At 41.4% G+C, this 17,081-nt stretch overlaps 1 protein-coding gene across 1 annotated transcript in view; it reads left to right on the top strand.

Annotated features, from left to right (window-relative positions):
- The window catches only part of JAKMIP2 (janus kinase and microtubule interacting protein 2), a 173,358-nt gene that overhangs the window by 74,273 nt on the left and 82,004 nt on the right, over positions 1-17,081 (top strand). The window contains exons 2-4 of the mRNA XM_040406284.1: positions 2,711-2,760; positions 5,039-5,289; positions 6,083-6,580. Coding sequence (XP_040262218.1) covers positions 5,161-5,289; positions 6,083-6,580 — 627 coding nt within the window. The 5' untranslated portion in view covers positions 2,711-2,760; positions 5,039-5,160. The remainder of the gene's footprint in view (positions 1-2,710; positions 2,761-5,038; positions 5,290-6,082; positions 6,581-17,081) is intronic.

Genomic DNA, 17,081 nt, shown 5'->3' with positions numbered 1-17,081 from the left:
GCTTCTTGCAATTTGTGGATTTACATATACAGTACAGACCAAAAGTTTGGACACACCTTCTCATTCAAAGAGTTTTCTTTATTTTCATGACTATGAAGGCATCAAAACTATGAATTAACACATGTGGAATTATATACATAACAAACAAGTGTGAAACAACTGAAAATATGTCATATTCTAGGTTCTTCAAAGTAGCCACCTTTTGCTTTGATTACTGCTTTGCACACTCTTGGCATTCTCTTGATGAGCTTCAAGAGGTAGTCCCCTGAAATGGTCTTCCAACAGTCTTGAAGGAGTTCCCAGAGATGCTTAGCACTTGTTGGCCTTTTTGCCTTCACTCTGCGGTCTAGCTCACCCCAAACCATCTCGATTGGGTTCAGATCCGGTGACTGTGGAGGCCAGGTCATCTGGCGCAGCACCCCATCACTCTCCTTCACGGTCAAATAGCCCTTACTTTCAAAGTTTTCCCAATTTTTCGGCTGACTGACTGACCTTCATTTCTTAAAGTAATGATGGCCACTCGTTTTTCTTTACTTAGCTGCTTTTTTCTTGCCATAATACCAATTCTAACAGTCTATTCAGTAGGACTATCAGCTGTGTATCCACCAGACTTCTCCTCAACGCAACTGATGGTCCCAACCCCATTTATAAGGCAAGAAATCCCACTTATTAAACCTGACAGGGCATACCTGTGAAGTGAAAACCATTTCAGGGGACTACCTCTTGAAGCTCATCAAGAGAATGCCAAGAGTGTGCAAAGCAGTAATCAAAGCAAAAGGTGGCTACTTTGAAGAACCTAGAATATGACATATTTTCAGTTGTTTCACACTTGTTTGTTATGTATATAATTCCACATGTGTTAATTCATAGTTTTGATGCCTTCGTAGTCATGAAAATAAAGAAAACTCTTTGAATGAGAAGGTGTGTCCAAACTTTTGGTCTGTACTGTATATATATATATATATATATATATATATACAGTTGCAAGAAAAAGTATCTGGAATGATATGGATTTCTGCACAAATTGGTCATAAAATGTGATCTGATCTTCATCTAATTCACAATAATAGACCATCACAGTCTGCTTAAACTAATAAAACACAAAGAATTAAATGTTACTATGTTTTTATTGAACACACAATGTAAACATTCACAGTGCAGGTGGAAAAAGTATGTGAACCCTTGTATTTAATAACTGGTTGAACCTCCTTTGGCAGCAATAACTTCAACCAAACGTTTCATGTAGTTGCAGATCAGACGTGCACAACGGTCAGGAGTAATTCTTGACCATTCCTCTTTACAGAACTGTTTCAGTTCAGCAATATTCTGTGTGAATTGCTTTCTTGATGTTATGCCACAGCATCTCAATCGGATTGAGGTCAGGACTCTGACTGGGCCACTCCAGAAAGCATATTTTCTTCTGTTTAAGCCATTCTGTTGTTGATTTACTTCTATGCTTTGGGTCGTTGTTCTGTTGCAACACCCATCTTATGTTGAGCTTCAGCTGGTGAACAGATGACCTTAAGTTCTCCTGCAGAATGTCTTGATAAACTTGGGAATAAATTTTTCCTTCGATGATAGCAATCCGTCCAGGCCCTGACGCAGCAAGGCAGCCCCAAACCATGATGCCCCCACCACCATACTTCACAGTTGGGATGAGGTTTTGATGTTGGTGTGCTGTGCCTCTTTTTCTCCACACATAGTGTTGTGTGTTTCTTCCAAACAACTCAACTTTGGTTTCATCTGTCCACAGAATATTTTGCCAGTACTGCTGTGGAACATCCAGGTGCTCTTGTGCAAACTGTAAACGTGCAGCAATGTTTTTTTTGGACAGCAGTGGCTTCCTCTGTGGTATCCTCTCATGAAATCCATTCTTGTTTAGTGTTTTACATATCGTAGATTCGCTAACAGGGATGTTAGCATATGCCAGAGACTTTTGTAAGTCTTTAGCTGACACTCTAGGATTCTTCTTCACTTCATTGAGCAGTCTGCGCTGTGCTCTTGCAGTCATCTTTACAGGATGGCCACTCCTAGGGAGAGTAGCAGCAGTGCTGAACTTTCTCCATTTATAGACAATTTGTCTTACCGTGGACTGATGAACAGCAAGGCTTTTGGAGATACTTTTATAACCCTTTCCAGCTTAATGCACGTCAACAATTCTTAATCGTAGGTCTTCTGACAGCTCTTTTGTGCAGGGCATCATTCACATCAGGCAATGCTTCTTGTGAAAAGCAAACCCAGAACTGGTGTGTGTTTTTTATAGGGCAGGGCAGCTGTAACCAATACCTCCAATCTCATCTCATTGATTGGACTCCAGTTGGCTGACACCTTACTCCAATTAGCTCTTAGAGATGTCATTAGTCTAGGGGTTCACATACTTTTTCCACCTGCACTGTGAATGTTTAAATGGTGTGTTCAATAAAAACATGGTAACATTTAATTATTTATGTGTTATTACTTTAAGCAGACTGTGATTGTCTATTGTTGTGACTTAGATGAAGATCAGATCACATTTTATGACCAATTTGTGCAGAAATCCATATCATTCCAAAGGGTTCACATACTTTTTCTTGCAACTGTATATAGGTTTATGTTATACTAGATACCTTGTAATGGTGACGCTTTTCTTTTTCTATTGGAAGGCATGGTATCTGAACTTTTCATTCAGAAAACATATTTACTATTCATGTTATATTTTTCTTCTCAACAGATATGGACCGGAGAACTGGAGACAATGGATGTAGATGGTTGAAGTCAAAGGTGAGATTTTACAACTTTTTTACCTTGTCCTGTGTAGATCTTTGCTTCCATACAAAATTGACATGTGATCTATAAAGCTGCCATAAGGTTAAATGTGGATGTAGTGTTGTATTGTTCTTCTTTAATTTATTTGTATTATCCAAAAATGTGTCTTCTTTTCTTCAGTGACAGTAATTCTAAATGATTTCGCTTCCTACACATTTCAAAACTGACATGCTCATAGCAACAAATCTGTTTTCTCTTTCACTAAATGATTGGCAACTATGAAATACAGAGCCTGTTTCCTATGCTGTTTTAACAGATGTGTTGTAAAGATATTAACTCCATGAGATGAGGGGACCTGACAGCAAAAATGGAAATTAGGCATTTCCTCCAGGGTGTGTTCATAGCACCATACCTCCTTATCCTGGCACAACAGGGTCTGATGCATATTCAACCTAGTTTTTGACCTGGTGTTCATGTTAGACTAAGGGCTCATGTACGCGACCGTATGCCCTCTGAGACATACGGTCCGTGAGCAGGCCATATGTCCCGGAGCGGCATACATCGTGCACACGGGAGCGCACAGCATCATAGGTTACTATGATGCTGTGTGCATCGGGCCGCCCATGGGACTATTGTCCCGCACTCATATGATATTATATAAGTGGAAAAACGGTATTGCAGAGGCTATACTGACTTGCGTAACACGGTTAGGTGCTCTCTCCAAATATGGCAGTACCAGTTGCCAAAATAATTGATATAGTAAAAAGTTTCACAGGATGGAGGGCACTCAAATGACTGGGTATATATATAGGACTTCAATAATATATGAGGTATATCTCACTTTTTTATTGATTGTAAAATTATGCCTTTCTACAAATGATGAATGTAGTGGCAACTTTCAGTAGTAGTATAGCATACAGAGGCAATAAAATTTCATCACACAATAAAAGTTGTTAAACTAGTATCAGGAACACTATGATTCCTCTTATGAAGTAAAAATATATATAAAAGGTAGAAAGTAGTCCTTGTATAACTAACGAATGCCTACCTATGCAGATGATCAGTCTGCATATAGGTCTTATATTGTGGTGAAATAGGTCCGCTTATCTCCACTTGTGTCCTGGAAATATAGTTACTTAAAAAAAGGCTGGAACAGTCTTACCCCAAGTGGATGTACTCCGGGCAGCTGCTGCAAAAAAAGTGTCCTTACTGAGGTCGTCCGATCCTCTGCGGCATGTAGCAGTGGTGCGCACGTGTCCTTCGGCGTCTTCTTGTGTTCCGGCTTCCTGGATCGCTGCGTCACTCTCTGCTGTACAGGATGTGACGTTCCTATGACCGGAAGTGTCGGTCTGTTGTTCCGGACTGCTTACCAATTTGTTAGCAAGCTGTATGGTAATATTCACCTTTAGTTGATAAAAGGACTTTTTTAGTACATAATCCAAGTACTATTCTGGGTAAAACCAAACGCGTTTCGGTGCACTCTTGCACCTTCATCAGTGGTGAATAGTACTGTTCATTTCCTTCCTTTTATAGAGGAGGGATCATTGAGATATCCAGGATAAATCCAAAATATGAAATGGAATTCGGATAAAAAATGACATATATAATATAAAATACAACGAATCTCATTCTGTATAGATAAATAACTTAGAGACTGTTAATAACATATAAATTTATAACCATAGTATTGTACTATCATGAGTAATGGGGGTATATTATTATCAATACTTGACATCAATGCTAAAATTTATAAAAATTTTATAAAAAATTTATAAAAAATTTCTAAAAAATTCCCATAAATACTCCTATAGATAAATCAACATTCCTGTGACATGATAAAATGATAAAATTTAATTTAATTTGATAAGGAGCATAAAATGAGAAGCATAAAATCGACAGAAAATATTGTTATTCCTCTTTTTACTAATCTGGATCTAGTTGTGTTCATCTTGATTATATTAAATGTAGATAAATACGTATGTATGTAGATGGGGGGGAAGTCCTATATATATACCCAGTCATTTGAGTGCCCTCCATCCTGTGAAACTTTTTATGATATTATATAGTAACCTATGATGCTGTGCGCTCCCGTGCACACGATGTATGCCGCTCCAGGACATATGGCCCGCTCACTGACCGTATGTCTCAGAGGGCATACGGTTGTGTGCATGAGCCCTAAACCTGAGGCCCTCCCTGTCTAAAATATCCAGAGTTATTTTCTCACATCTTGAACATTTAGTGTTTTTCATATTTTCTTCAATGATCTGATTCTAATGTATTTTTCTTTTTAAAGGGCTTCCACAAGAGAAGACTATTTTTCTTCCTGGAAACCTAACAAGCCAGCAGCTCTGGCATCCACTGGGGATGGCTTACTGAGAGAAGTCAAGCCAAAGACACCTACAGTAATACTCAGCCATGTCGAAAAAGGGGCGTAACAAGGGCGAAAAGCCCGAAGCCCTGATCCTTGCTCTACAAGCTGCAAATGAAGACCTCAGGACTAAATTAACAGATATTCAAATTGAGCTTCATCAGGAAAAGTCAAAGGTACGAAAGCAAAAGAGGGAGATGACTTCCTTGATTCAGAAATCCTTTAAATTAGTTCTGAAGTGTTAGGATGAAAGAGGATCTGTCAGCTCTCCTGATTTCTGTGTAAATAATTGGATTCTCATTCCTCTTGTTGTAGGGGTGTGTCCCTACAGTGCCTGACACTGGCAGCACTGATTGGACATTGTCAGACTGTGTAGGGACATGCCCTTCAGGCTGTAACACCTGCTGGTCGATTTATTGATACATTTCTAAGAGAAATAACAGAGGAACATCACAACACAGTGTTCTAGGAGAAGATGCGCCAGTATAATTATTTCTTCAAGAATGCATGTTTTTACTAAAACAGCTACAGGTATGTCATGAGAGCTGACAGACACCTTTAATATAATTAAGCTACTCTTATGTAAATGTAATAGAACCTACAGGTTCTATATAGTGTGCAAGCACGACCACCACTGATGGATTGCAGGGTGGTCGTAACCATGGAATCATGGAAACAAGCAGTGTATAATGTGATGGAAAAATGAATCTAGCCAGCGAAGGAAGCAATATGGACAATCACAATACATTAGTAAGTGCCTTCTCTACATGATAAATACCATTTGCTGAATTGACACAATCCCTTTAACTTTGGGTGTTTTTGACTGCTTTCTCATATCCACATAAATTCTAATCAGAATATTGATATTTGAAGTTTGTTTATTGTCTGATTGTTCATGTAAATGAATGATTCCTGGGTTAGCAGGGTGTCTACACTAAAACTATACTTTTTGCTGTCTGTAATGTTTAGGTGGCAAGACTTGAGAGGGAAAAGAACCAGGAAAGCAAGAGAATAAAGGAGCAAGAGCAACACAGACACACAGCTACTGTTTCAGAGCTCAAGGCAAAGCTGCATGAGGACAAGATGAAGGAGCTTCAAGCTGTAAGGGAGAACTTAATCAAACAGCATGAGCAGGAGATGTCTCGGATGGTTAAACTAAAAGAGTCAGAGATCCTGCGGCTCAAGTCTGCTGTAAATGCTCTACGAGATGGCAGCAGTGACAAAGTAAGGACAGCTCTTACAACAGAGGCGCGTGAGGAGGCCAGGAAAGTGTTTGACTCTGAGCGCCTTAAGCTCTTACAGGAGATCACAGAACTGAAGTCTGCTAAGAAACAGGTGGATGAGGCCCTCAATAACATAATCCAAGCTGACAAAATAAAAGCTGGAGATCTAAGGAGTGAGCACCAGTCCCACCAGGAAACTATTGCAAAATTTAAATGGGAAAGTGAGAGGGACATCCGTAGACTGGTAAGAAGTTGTGGGAATGTATAAGCATGAGTTGATATTAAAAAGGTTGTGTTGTCTAAATGGGCCAGTCAGATTACAGCTTCTGAAGCATGTCAAATATAAGAAGCAAGACCTAATTGGCTGATGTGGACAAATGTTTCCTTTACACAAGCTCTCACCTGAAGTGGGATGATTTATCATGTGGGAAATATTTAAGTCAGTGTTTTTGTACCCAATGTATCAAATGTTGCACAAAGTTTGATAAATTTGGTGAGTCTTTAAGTCAAACACTTCTGTCTTGGGTTGTCACTCCACTTTCTAGGCCACCCCTTTTCTGGAGTGAGATTCCAACATTTTATTTGATGTTTAAAAAGTTGCAGTCGATAAATGTGGCCTAAGTCAGCTTGACAGGCTAGCAGAGTCCACTCCCCTGCCTACTTTTAAAAACTGGAGTGAACATTGTAAAATGAAACTTTTTTTTTTTTTGCAAATACGCCCAAAAAGTCTCAAAGCCCTATTTTGCAACTTTTTGAAGACAGAAATCAGAGGTGCAGAACTTATTTTAATTCTTCCCAATGTGTTCTTTACAGCAGATATATAAAAGTGACAGAAAAAGAAAAACTGTCATTGTTGCCCACAGCATCCAATCACAGCAAAGCTTTTATTTTTCAAGAGCATTATTATAAATGAAAACAGTGCTGTGATTGGTCGCTATGAAAAATAATGGCCAGTTTTTCTTTTAGACAGTTTCATAAATCTATCCCATATTTTCAGATGTATTTATAGATTTGTACAATTTAATCTGTGTTGAAAAAACCCATACATTTTCTTCAGTAGTCAAGCATCACCCAAATATGGCGTTTTAAAATTGAAATTGATATATATTTAAGATGTGCAGTGACCCCCAGGGGGAGAGCTAGAAGAAGGGGAGTGGTTGTTGTGTCACTAATAGGAGTCTTTAACAGTGCCTGTCCTCACTCCAACGCACCCTGGGGTCTTGGAATGAGTGGTTGGCACACCCTTTCTTCCCTTTGGGCATACCCTGGGCTTTCAGGGGCTTCTGCCTGATGTTATGTGGGGTGTCCTTGATGTTAAATAGAACATAGAGAAAGGCCAATGGATGGATGGTGGAGTCAAAAATCAGGCCCTTTTGCTTGCAATTAATAAATTATCTCTCTACTGAATTGATAATGGGATTAGTAGTTCATACAGTAGCAATAGGCACAGTTCTGGAGTATGTTAGAGAGTAAGCTTCTCCTAATAGTTGTTTTTAGACAGTAGCAATGATGGTAGTAATCTTCTCTGAGACACACTCAAAGTTCACTTAGCAATCTTCCTAAATAACCACAGGCATGCTATTCAGTTCTCATTTATTCTTTCTGCAGTTTCCAGTTGCAGGACTACAGTTCTTTAGAAAGGGCTCAAAGTGGTATAAAAAATAAAAGGCATACTCACCCTCAACGATTCCCTACAGCTTCTGTTCATAAGCTTACCAGGTCCCCCACTGGTGTCCATTTTCTGGTCTACTCTATAAAACACACAAAATGCCTGGATATTCTTACTCAACCAACCACTGGTCTCAGTGGAGACCATCAGCTGGTGTTTGAGCAGGCATCTCCAGGCATTTCCTGTGTGTTAAGAAAACCCGGAGGTAAGTTTTTAGTGTAAGGGTAACCTAACTGTTCAAAGTATAATTAGGTGACTTGCTTATGCAAAAAGAGTTGGGCAAATGCATTTTTTGTGTAAGCAAATTAACTCTTTAGATACAACCCCTTCGCTGTGACTGCTGGCGGCTTCAGATGGTTTTTGGAGGTGACAGGTTCCCTTTAAAGCGCACTATTAAATAGTTGATGATGTGCAAACCTAGTTATCAGCATGGTTCTCTTTATTTTACCTAGGTGTAAATGCACACACTTTCTTTTAGTATTTCTTTCTTCTTCCCCATGAACCCCCTAAATATACTGTGGACATGAGAGACTGCATAAAATAAAATTATCCTTGTTCATTTCAAAATCAGTTGTTCATTGTGTCTGAGAACAAATGTAACAACCTTCCTTCGGTGCACATTACATGGATGAATCCCAATCGGGGGCATTTACCCCTTTAAATGACTCAGTCAATAGCAACTACAGCATCTAAAGAATTTGACAGAAGGATGGCCAGCAAGAAGAAGGGGTGCTTTTGGGTTTTAATGGCAGTCAGAAGGCTAACAAAGGCCTCAAAGTCTACCATGGTTGAACGCCTATATTAGGTCATGCCAGATGCATGACCTAATAGACTGGCTGTCAGTTTTAAACTGACAGACAATGATGCTTTGGATTGCCAGGAGTTACATTAATCAAAACCAGCTGGATAAATAAAAATAACTTGTCCTTGTTGTCCATAACAACCGATCAAAGCTCAGCTTTCATTTTTCCAAAGCAGTTGCACTAGATTAGTTACTGAACAAGGACAGTTTTGATACAGGAGACCCTAAATACATTTCAAACCATTATAGAAGTGATCAATCACATTTTCTAGTACCTTACTGTAACAAAAAAATTCTGATTCATTTTAATAAACTGTAGTAAATAAAAAAATAATAATTAAAATATATATTATTATAGCATTTCCCCAACATGTCCTTTTCCCAAGCAGTCCCTGGAAGCTCACATAGTAGTCATACCCAAGCCAAACAAAGATGGTACTAAATGTAGTAATTATAGGCCGATATCTTTGATAAATTGTGATATTAAGATCAATTCAAAAATGCTGTTAAACATATTAAGTAAAATCCTACCTGAAATTATTAATAGAGAGATCAAGTAGGATTTGTCTCTGGTAGGGAAGCAAGGGACAATTCCATTCGCACTATTACCCTAATTTCAGCACTGTATACTCCACAGCACTAGTTCGAACAAATGGTATTTTGGCCCCTTCCGTTGAAATACATAATGGTACGCGCCAGGGCTGCCCCCTTTCCCCTCTTCTATATGTCTTAACAATGGAACATCTGGCAGAGGCAATAAGGAACAACCCAGATATTAAAGGCATAGAGAGCCCAAAAATTCAGCATAAGCTTGCGCTCTATGCTGACGACCTACTTCTGTACGTGACTTCCCCTCACATCTCTATACCGTCTATGCTCCAGGAATTTGGTAGATTTAGCCACCTTAGTAACTTTAAGGTGACCATTACTAAAACCGAACTATTAAATATCTCCCTCTCCCAAGAGGAGGTATCATCTATCCTAAATAATTTCTATTTCAAATGGAAAGACCAAAGCTTGACATACCTAGGCATTCAAATTCCCACACAATTGCACCTATTATTCCCCCTGAACTACTTGCCACTGCAGAGGAGAACTCTTGAAGATCTACAGGCGTATAAACTCAAACATCTCTCTTGGTTGGTCGCATGAACACTGTCAAAATGGATATCCTGCCGAGGTTTCTATACCTCTTCCAAACAATACCTATTCAGGCTCCAAAAAAGTATTTCTTAGAACTACAAAAAGCTCTCAATAGGTTTATTTGGCATGCTAGTAAACCTAGATTGAATAAAAAGGTCCTAATTAAGCATAAATCCCTGGGTGGATTTGGTCTCCGGATATTCACATCTATTATGATGCGGTGGTACTCACCAGACTTATAGATTGGATGCACAAAGGCTCAAAGAAACTGTGGGTCACCTTGGAGCAGTCTTTGTCACCTCTTTCCCTCCAAGCCGTACCCTGGATCAATATGGCAGTTAGACCTCCTAGTGAAGATTGGCCATACCTTGTAAGACATGCCGTTGCTGTTTGGGAGGACTGGATTGCCAAATCCCAGATTACTTTTAGACCACGGCCCATGACCCCACTGCACAGGAATCCAGCATTTACTTTAGGTTTGTTTCCCTCATCCGTCCTCATTAAAACTGTACACAACCGTTTACTGAGTCCTGACTTCAGGGAAGCTGTACTCATTTGAAACTTTATGCCAGAACGCTGCCTTTAACATGATGTCATGGTTGGGATACGCCCAGATAAATTCCTTTTTTAGAACTACATTCTCCAAGGAGGTGTTGGGCCCGCTGACGGATTTTGACAAAGTTTGCCTACAATCAAGGGAAAATAGAGGTATAATGTCTCGACTGCGTGTTGCTTTAGGTACATAGCTTAACATCAAGTATAAACCGAATCCCAATGAAAGATGCGCTGGTTTAATGAACTGATGCAATCTTTACTGAGATATAATGAACAGGAATGCGTACAATAGTGTTCATATAATATGAGATGATATGTGGTAAAACTGTGAAACAAACATAAAAAGAAAGATATAAGCATGGCTAATCAAGCAACATACATTATACATAGCTAATACAAAAGATAGGGCCTAACTAACATGTGCTTGCTTACTACACTGAAACACACATTATCTATCTGCAATGTCTAACATCTCTCTACACAAGCTGACTAGCAAAACCCCATTACTCACAGGCTTTGGTGTTCATCAGGTTTGCAATCTGTAATAGCTTTAAGATGTCCTGTGGATCTGGTCACTACAGTAACTAGAGCTGGAATGAACAGGATATGTCCCAGCAAGCCCTAGTGGTACAGAGAAGACCCGCCCCTAGGCTTCAAGAAAATGGAGGGTCTTAAAGAAACAGACACTGCTGAGTGCCAAGCATGTAATATACATTGCAAAGGCAGCACACTCCCCACCTGGCGTACCTTTTGTTATGCCACTAACCTTTGGACAGAAGTAAAACTACCTCAGAAATTGGCCTAGCATACACCTTGGGAATGCCCTGTCTAACAATTCTAACTTCAACCTTTCTAACTCTAGCATCACTACTAGGATCAGTCCCCACAATGAGTCCAATAGGCCATTCGTTCCTGTGGGCCTGAGTGTCTTTTAATAAGACAATGTCTCCAACTTGTAAGTTGGGTTTGTCATCTTGCCATTTCTTGCGTGGCTGGAGTGTCACCAGGTATTCCTGTCTCCACCTCTTCCAGAAAATGTCCGCAAGGCTTTGAACTTGTCTCCATTGCTTGGTATACAAGTCCTTGAGGTCAAAGTCTCCTGTGGGAGTTGTCACTGGTTCCATCTTCTGGGTCAGCAGCATTGCGGGTGTCAAGACTGACGGCATCTCCGGATCTGTAGACACTGGAACCAAAGGTCTGGCGTTCATAATGGCCACGACTTCAGCCATTAGTGTAGTCAAAGCTTCATGAGTGAGGCGAGTAGACCCAACCTTCAGGAGCATGGCATCCAGAATACGACGAGCTACTCCAATCATCCTCTCCCAGGCTCCTCCCATATGCGATGCGTGTGGAGGATTAAAAGTCCAAGTGCATCCTTGATGTGCAACTTGCTCGTGATAGTGTCTTACCAGAAGAAGAGCGATGTGATGATTCTTAGGTATGATGAAGGGATGTCTCTCTTGGATAGTCATATCCGCTGCCGACAAACGACCTCCAATTCTTAGTACTCCGTCTTCGTCGAGGATAGAGTTCAACTCCTTGAGCGAACTGTGTCGAGAAATCTCTTCCTTTTTCAGAAGGCTTTGAATTTCTTCTTTGAAGACTTCCTGCTGGACGCATTTGATGATCGCGACTTTGGCTTGTTCAAGATGGTCGTTGCTACGCTGATCAGTATTAGTAGCTCTGCAGGAATATCTGGCTAGACAGATAAGTTTTCCGATTGCACGGGTCAGCGACTTCCAACTGGAAAACCTTTCAAATCTATGGGTGCCCAGACTGTCTCTGGTAACTAAAGTCTTGCAAACTGCAACTTGAGGTCCTACCTCTTTGTCTTGATCTGGTTCTATGAGCTGAAAGGTCTCTACCTGAGTAGTCTCTTTGGTTTCTAGCTTACCAAGAAACGATGGACCTACGAACCAGTTAGTTTGCTTGAGTACAGCGGCTGACACCAATCTTGTCCCATGATCCGCTGGGTTCTTGTCCGTGCTGATGTGATGCCACTGATCTGGACTTGTAGACTTTCTGATACGTGTCACTCTGTTGGTCACGTATGTGTAAAATCTTTTTGAAGCGTTGTGAATATATCCTAACACAATCTTGCTGTCCGTATAAAAGTTCACTGCATGGATCTCAATGTCCAGTTCAGTCGTAATCATGTCTGCCATCTCTACCACTAAGACAGCAGCACAAAGTTCTAGACGTGGGACAGTGTGAGCAGGTCTGGGAGCTAGTTTAGATTTTCCCATGATGAACCCAACATGGCTTTGTCCCTCAGTGTCTATTACCCTAAGGTAAGTTACAGCTGCGATAGCCATAGTGGAAGCATCAGAGAATACGCATAATTCTCTCCTCTTTGTAGCAGACAAGGAAACAAATACGTACGGTCTTGGAATGTTGAGTTGTTCAAGCTCTAACAATGAGTCTTTCCACAACTTCCACTGCATTTGCTTCTCTTCAGGAAGAAGTACGACCCAGTCAATTTGTTCCTGCTCAGTAGTGATCTGTCTCAAAAGAGCTTTGCCTTGCATGATGATGGGTGCTACGAATCCCAGGGGGTCATAAAGACTGTTAACTGTAGTTAGGACACCTCTTTTTGTGAATGGTTTCTCTTCTCTGGAGACCCTGAAGGTGAAACTGTCAGTCTTTAGGTCCCAACTAAGCCCAAGACTTCTTTGCAAGGGTGGTGATTCTGTTCCTAGATCTAAGTCTTTGAGGTCTTTAGCACGGTCTTCCATTGGAAATGCTTCCATGACTCTGTAGCTGTTGGAAGCTACCTTGTTCAATCTTATGTTGGATTCTGCCAACATTTCTTTTGTACTTTTCAGGACGTTAATAGCTTCTTCGTTGCTGGAGAAAGAAGCAAGTCCATCGTCCACGTAGAAGTTCTTCATGACGAACTGTTTGGCTTCTTGACCATGTCTTTCACCTTGCTGTGCTGCTCGTTTCAGGTTGTAGATAGCTACAGCTGGGGAAGGGCTGTTTCCAAACACATGTACCTTCATCCTGTACTTTGTGATGTCTTTGTTAAAGTCATTGTCTGCATACCACAGGAACCTTAAGTAGTCTCTGTGATCTTCTCGAACGAAGAAACAGTAGAACATCTGTTGTACATCTGCTGTTACTGCTACAAGTTCTTTTCTGAACCTGATGAGTACTCCAAGGAGTGTGTTGTTCAGGTCAGGTCCGCTGAGAAGGACGTCATTTAGTGAGATGCCTTCGTGCTTCGCACTAGAGTCAAATACTACACGTATCTGACCTTGTTTCTGAGGATGATACACCCCAAATATTGGTAAGTACCAGTGTTCTTGGTTTTCTTGTAGTGGTGATGCCCTTTCTGCCTGCTCGTTGTCAAAAATCTTTTGCATGAAGGCTTGGAAGTGTTTCTTCATATTTGGCTTTCTTTGTAGAGTGCGCTGCAACAAACTGAAGCGTTTCTCTGCTTGTACCCTGTTGTCAGGAAGGCGATGGCGTGGTGACCGGAAGGGTAGAGGGGCTACCCAGCTGCCTGACTTTTCTCTGTAGACTTCTCTGTCCATGATCTCGAGGAAGAGGGTATCTTCTACTGAGGGTGCTGGCTTGTCGTCGTCTCGTGTTCTTTCAAACACCTTACAACCCAGTTCATCTGTATTTCCAGTTGAGGCTAAGTCTTCCATGCACCTCTGGATACGCCGATGATGTGTTGGGTTATCTAATCTCTCTTTAATGTGTAGACTGTTGGTACATGGGCAAAGACAAGATGTACGACCATTCTGCAACAGATGTGTTCTGTAGACATTTACCTTTGCTGGTTTGTGCAGTCCGTCTAGACATACTTCTCCAATGATGACCCATCCGAGATCAAGGCGTTGTGCAAATGGTGCATTGTGTGGCCCATTGTACTGTTCTCTGACTTTGTGCACTCTGAGAATATCTCTCCCAAGTAGAAGGGTGATTGCAGCATCTGGATCTAGTGCTGGTATTTGGTCTGCTATTCGCACCAGATGAGGGTGATGACGAGCAACTTCAGGTGTGGGAATCTCTGACCTGTCGTCTGGTATCTCATCACATTCTATGAGGGTAGGTAGAGTCACCTTTGTCTTTCCATCTAATGACTCGATGATGTAGTTATTTGCTCTTCTCCCTATTGTCTCTACAACTCCAGAACAAGTCTTCAAGGTGTATGGAGTTGGACTTCCTTTGTCACCGAAGAGGTCAAAGAATTCAGTTTTTGCCAGAGATCTGTTACTCTGTTCATCAATGACTGTGTACATCTTGATTGCTTTTTCTCTGAAACCTGCTGGATACACCTTGACTAAGCATATCTTGGAGCACGATCTTGAGCCCTGCTCTGTACAGATCTCAGTGCACTTTGAGGTTACTGCTGGCATTGTACTCTCGCCTTGCTCCCCAGCATGATCTTCTTGAGTTGCCGGAACTTCTTGTTTCCATGGTGGTGGTCCCGGGTGCAGTGTTGACAAGTGTTTGTCACTGTTACACTCTGCGCATTGTATTGTTTTTGTACAGTCTTTTGCAAGATGCTGAATTGAAGCGCAGCATCTGAAACAAATGCGATTGTCTTTAAGATAAGCTTTGCGCTCTTCTAATGTCTTACTTCTGAAACTGCGACATTTTCTTAGTGGATGAGGCTTGTTGTGGATAGGACATATTTTATCTGGCTCCTCAACTTTCTTCCTTGTGTTGTCTTCCTGATTGGCTGCAGATTCAGGCGGAACTTCTGTCTTCCTTACAGAAACTGTTGCTCTGCGTTCTTTGTAAAGCCCTGGAGGTTTCTGCTCTACCTTTGGGAAGCTTGCTGTTCTCTTGTTCAGGAAAGCAAAGCTTGGGTCATTGCGTATTTCAGCTTGGTCTTCTATGAATTCAGCGAAGAAGGCAAACGGTGGAAATGCAACTCGATGATCTTTCTTGTATCTTGAAGATTGAGCTACCCACCTTTCTTGCAAGTTGTAAGGAAGTTTCTCAATTATGGGCTCAACTCCACGTGCTGTATCCAGATATGAGAGACCTGGCAGATATCCACTAGACTTAGCGGCTTCTATTTCTAAGAGTAGGTCTCCCAAACCTCTCAGCTTTTGATAATCCTTATTTGTTATTCTTGGATAGTTTTCTATCCTTTTCAGAAGAGCATCCTCGATCACTTCAGGTGATCCATAGCATTGTTCTAGTCTCCGCCACACCATTGCAAGTCCTGCTGCTGCGTCATGAACATGTACTGATCTGATCCTTTGGGCTTGCTCAGTGGACTCTGGTCCTAGCCATCTGACAAGCTGGTCAAGCATTCCTTTCTCTGTCAGATTTAAGTCTTGGGTACCGCTCAGGAAAGATGACCTCCAGGCCCAGTAGTTTTCTGGACGGTCATCGAATTTCATGAGACCAGCGCCCACTATCTCACGGTGCATCAGGAATTTTGCCACTTCTATAGCACTTGTTGCGTCTGGCGAATACTTCTCAGATGTAAACTCAGGGTATGACTGCGGCTGGTAAGGCTGATGAGGCGCTTGACTGAATCCACTTTGTTTAGGTGGTTGTTCTCGTCTGTTGTAAGTCTTTCTGCTATAATCCAGACTTGTATTTGCTTGAGGAGGGAGTACGCGAGCATCCGTTTGCACTCTTGGAGGGTTGCAGATTGGTCTCTGAGCATGCGACCACTTGACTTCCCACACTGAGATTCTGATTTAGTCTTGCAATGTTGCGTAGTATCAAAGTTGCTTATTGCTGGTGGAGTCAATGTAGACCTAGGTGCGTCATTGGACTGCTGGTCGGTGTACATGGTTGCTTGTGACTGTACGTACTCACGGGTGCTTTGGATTGCGCTGTGGGATGACATCTGGTTTTCTATGCCATCGAACTGAGCTTCAGCAGCCCTTGTGAAAACTTCTGCCTCGGCTAAGGCTGCTGCCGCGTTTTTCTGCTGTTTGAGTAAGTGTAAAGATGCTTCCACTTCCGCTTTCTTTTTAAGTGCTTCAGATTCACTTTTTGCTTGCTCTCTCATCAATTCAGCTTCCTGCTCCGCATAAGAAGCCATGGCGCAAGCTGCCTTTGCTTTTGCTCTTGCCTTAGTCGCTTTGTCGCTAGCCGATGACCGACTGGTGATGCTTGAACGTCTAGAACTAGTACGCTTAGATCTTGCTGAATCGGCGCTAGCTGAAGTCAGATTTGTTTGACTGGATGCTCTAGACAGTGTTGTGCATCTAGACTTGATTCTTGGCAAGCTGTGTGTGTCATCCTCCTTATAGGGGCCTTGAGGGTTAACTGTCAGAGTGTTGTTCTCTGTGTTCTGCATCTTGATTTAGCTGGCAGCGTGGATAATGATGATGACTGGACACAGGCAGTATCAGTGTTGTAGTGAGTGAGAGAAATTACTTTCACTTTAGTTTCACTCCACGTGGCTGAAAGGAGTTATTAGTCCTTTTACTGCGGAGGACGATTCAAAGCTGTTTAACTGCTTCTGACAACGTTTTAAAGCCTTTTTACTATAATGTCTCGACTGCGTGTTGCTTTAGGTACACAGCTTAACATCAAGTATAAACCGAATCCCAATGAAAGATGCGCTGGTTTAATGAACTGATGCAATCTTTA

This window comes from Bufo bufo, chromosome 1, assembly GCF_905171765.1.
Source record: "Bufo bufo chromosome 1, aBufBuf1.1, whole genome shotgun sequence".
NCBI classification, from domain to species: domain Eukaryota; kingdom Metazoa; phylum Chordata; class Amphibia; order Anura; family Bufonidae; genus Bufo; species Bufo bufo.
The sequence above is the reverse complement of the archived record's forward strand: the minus strand, read 5'-3'. Positions and strand labels throughout refer to the sequence as shown.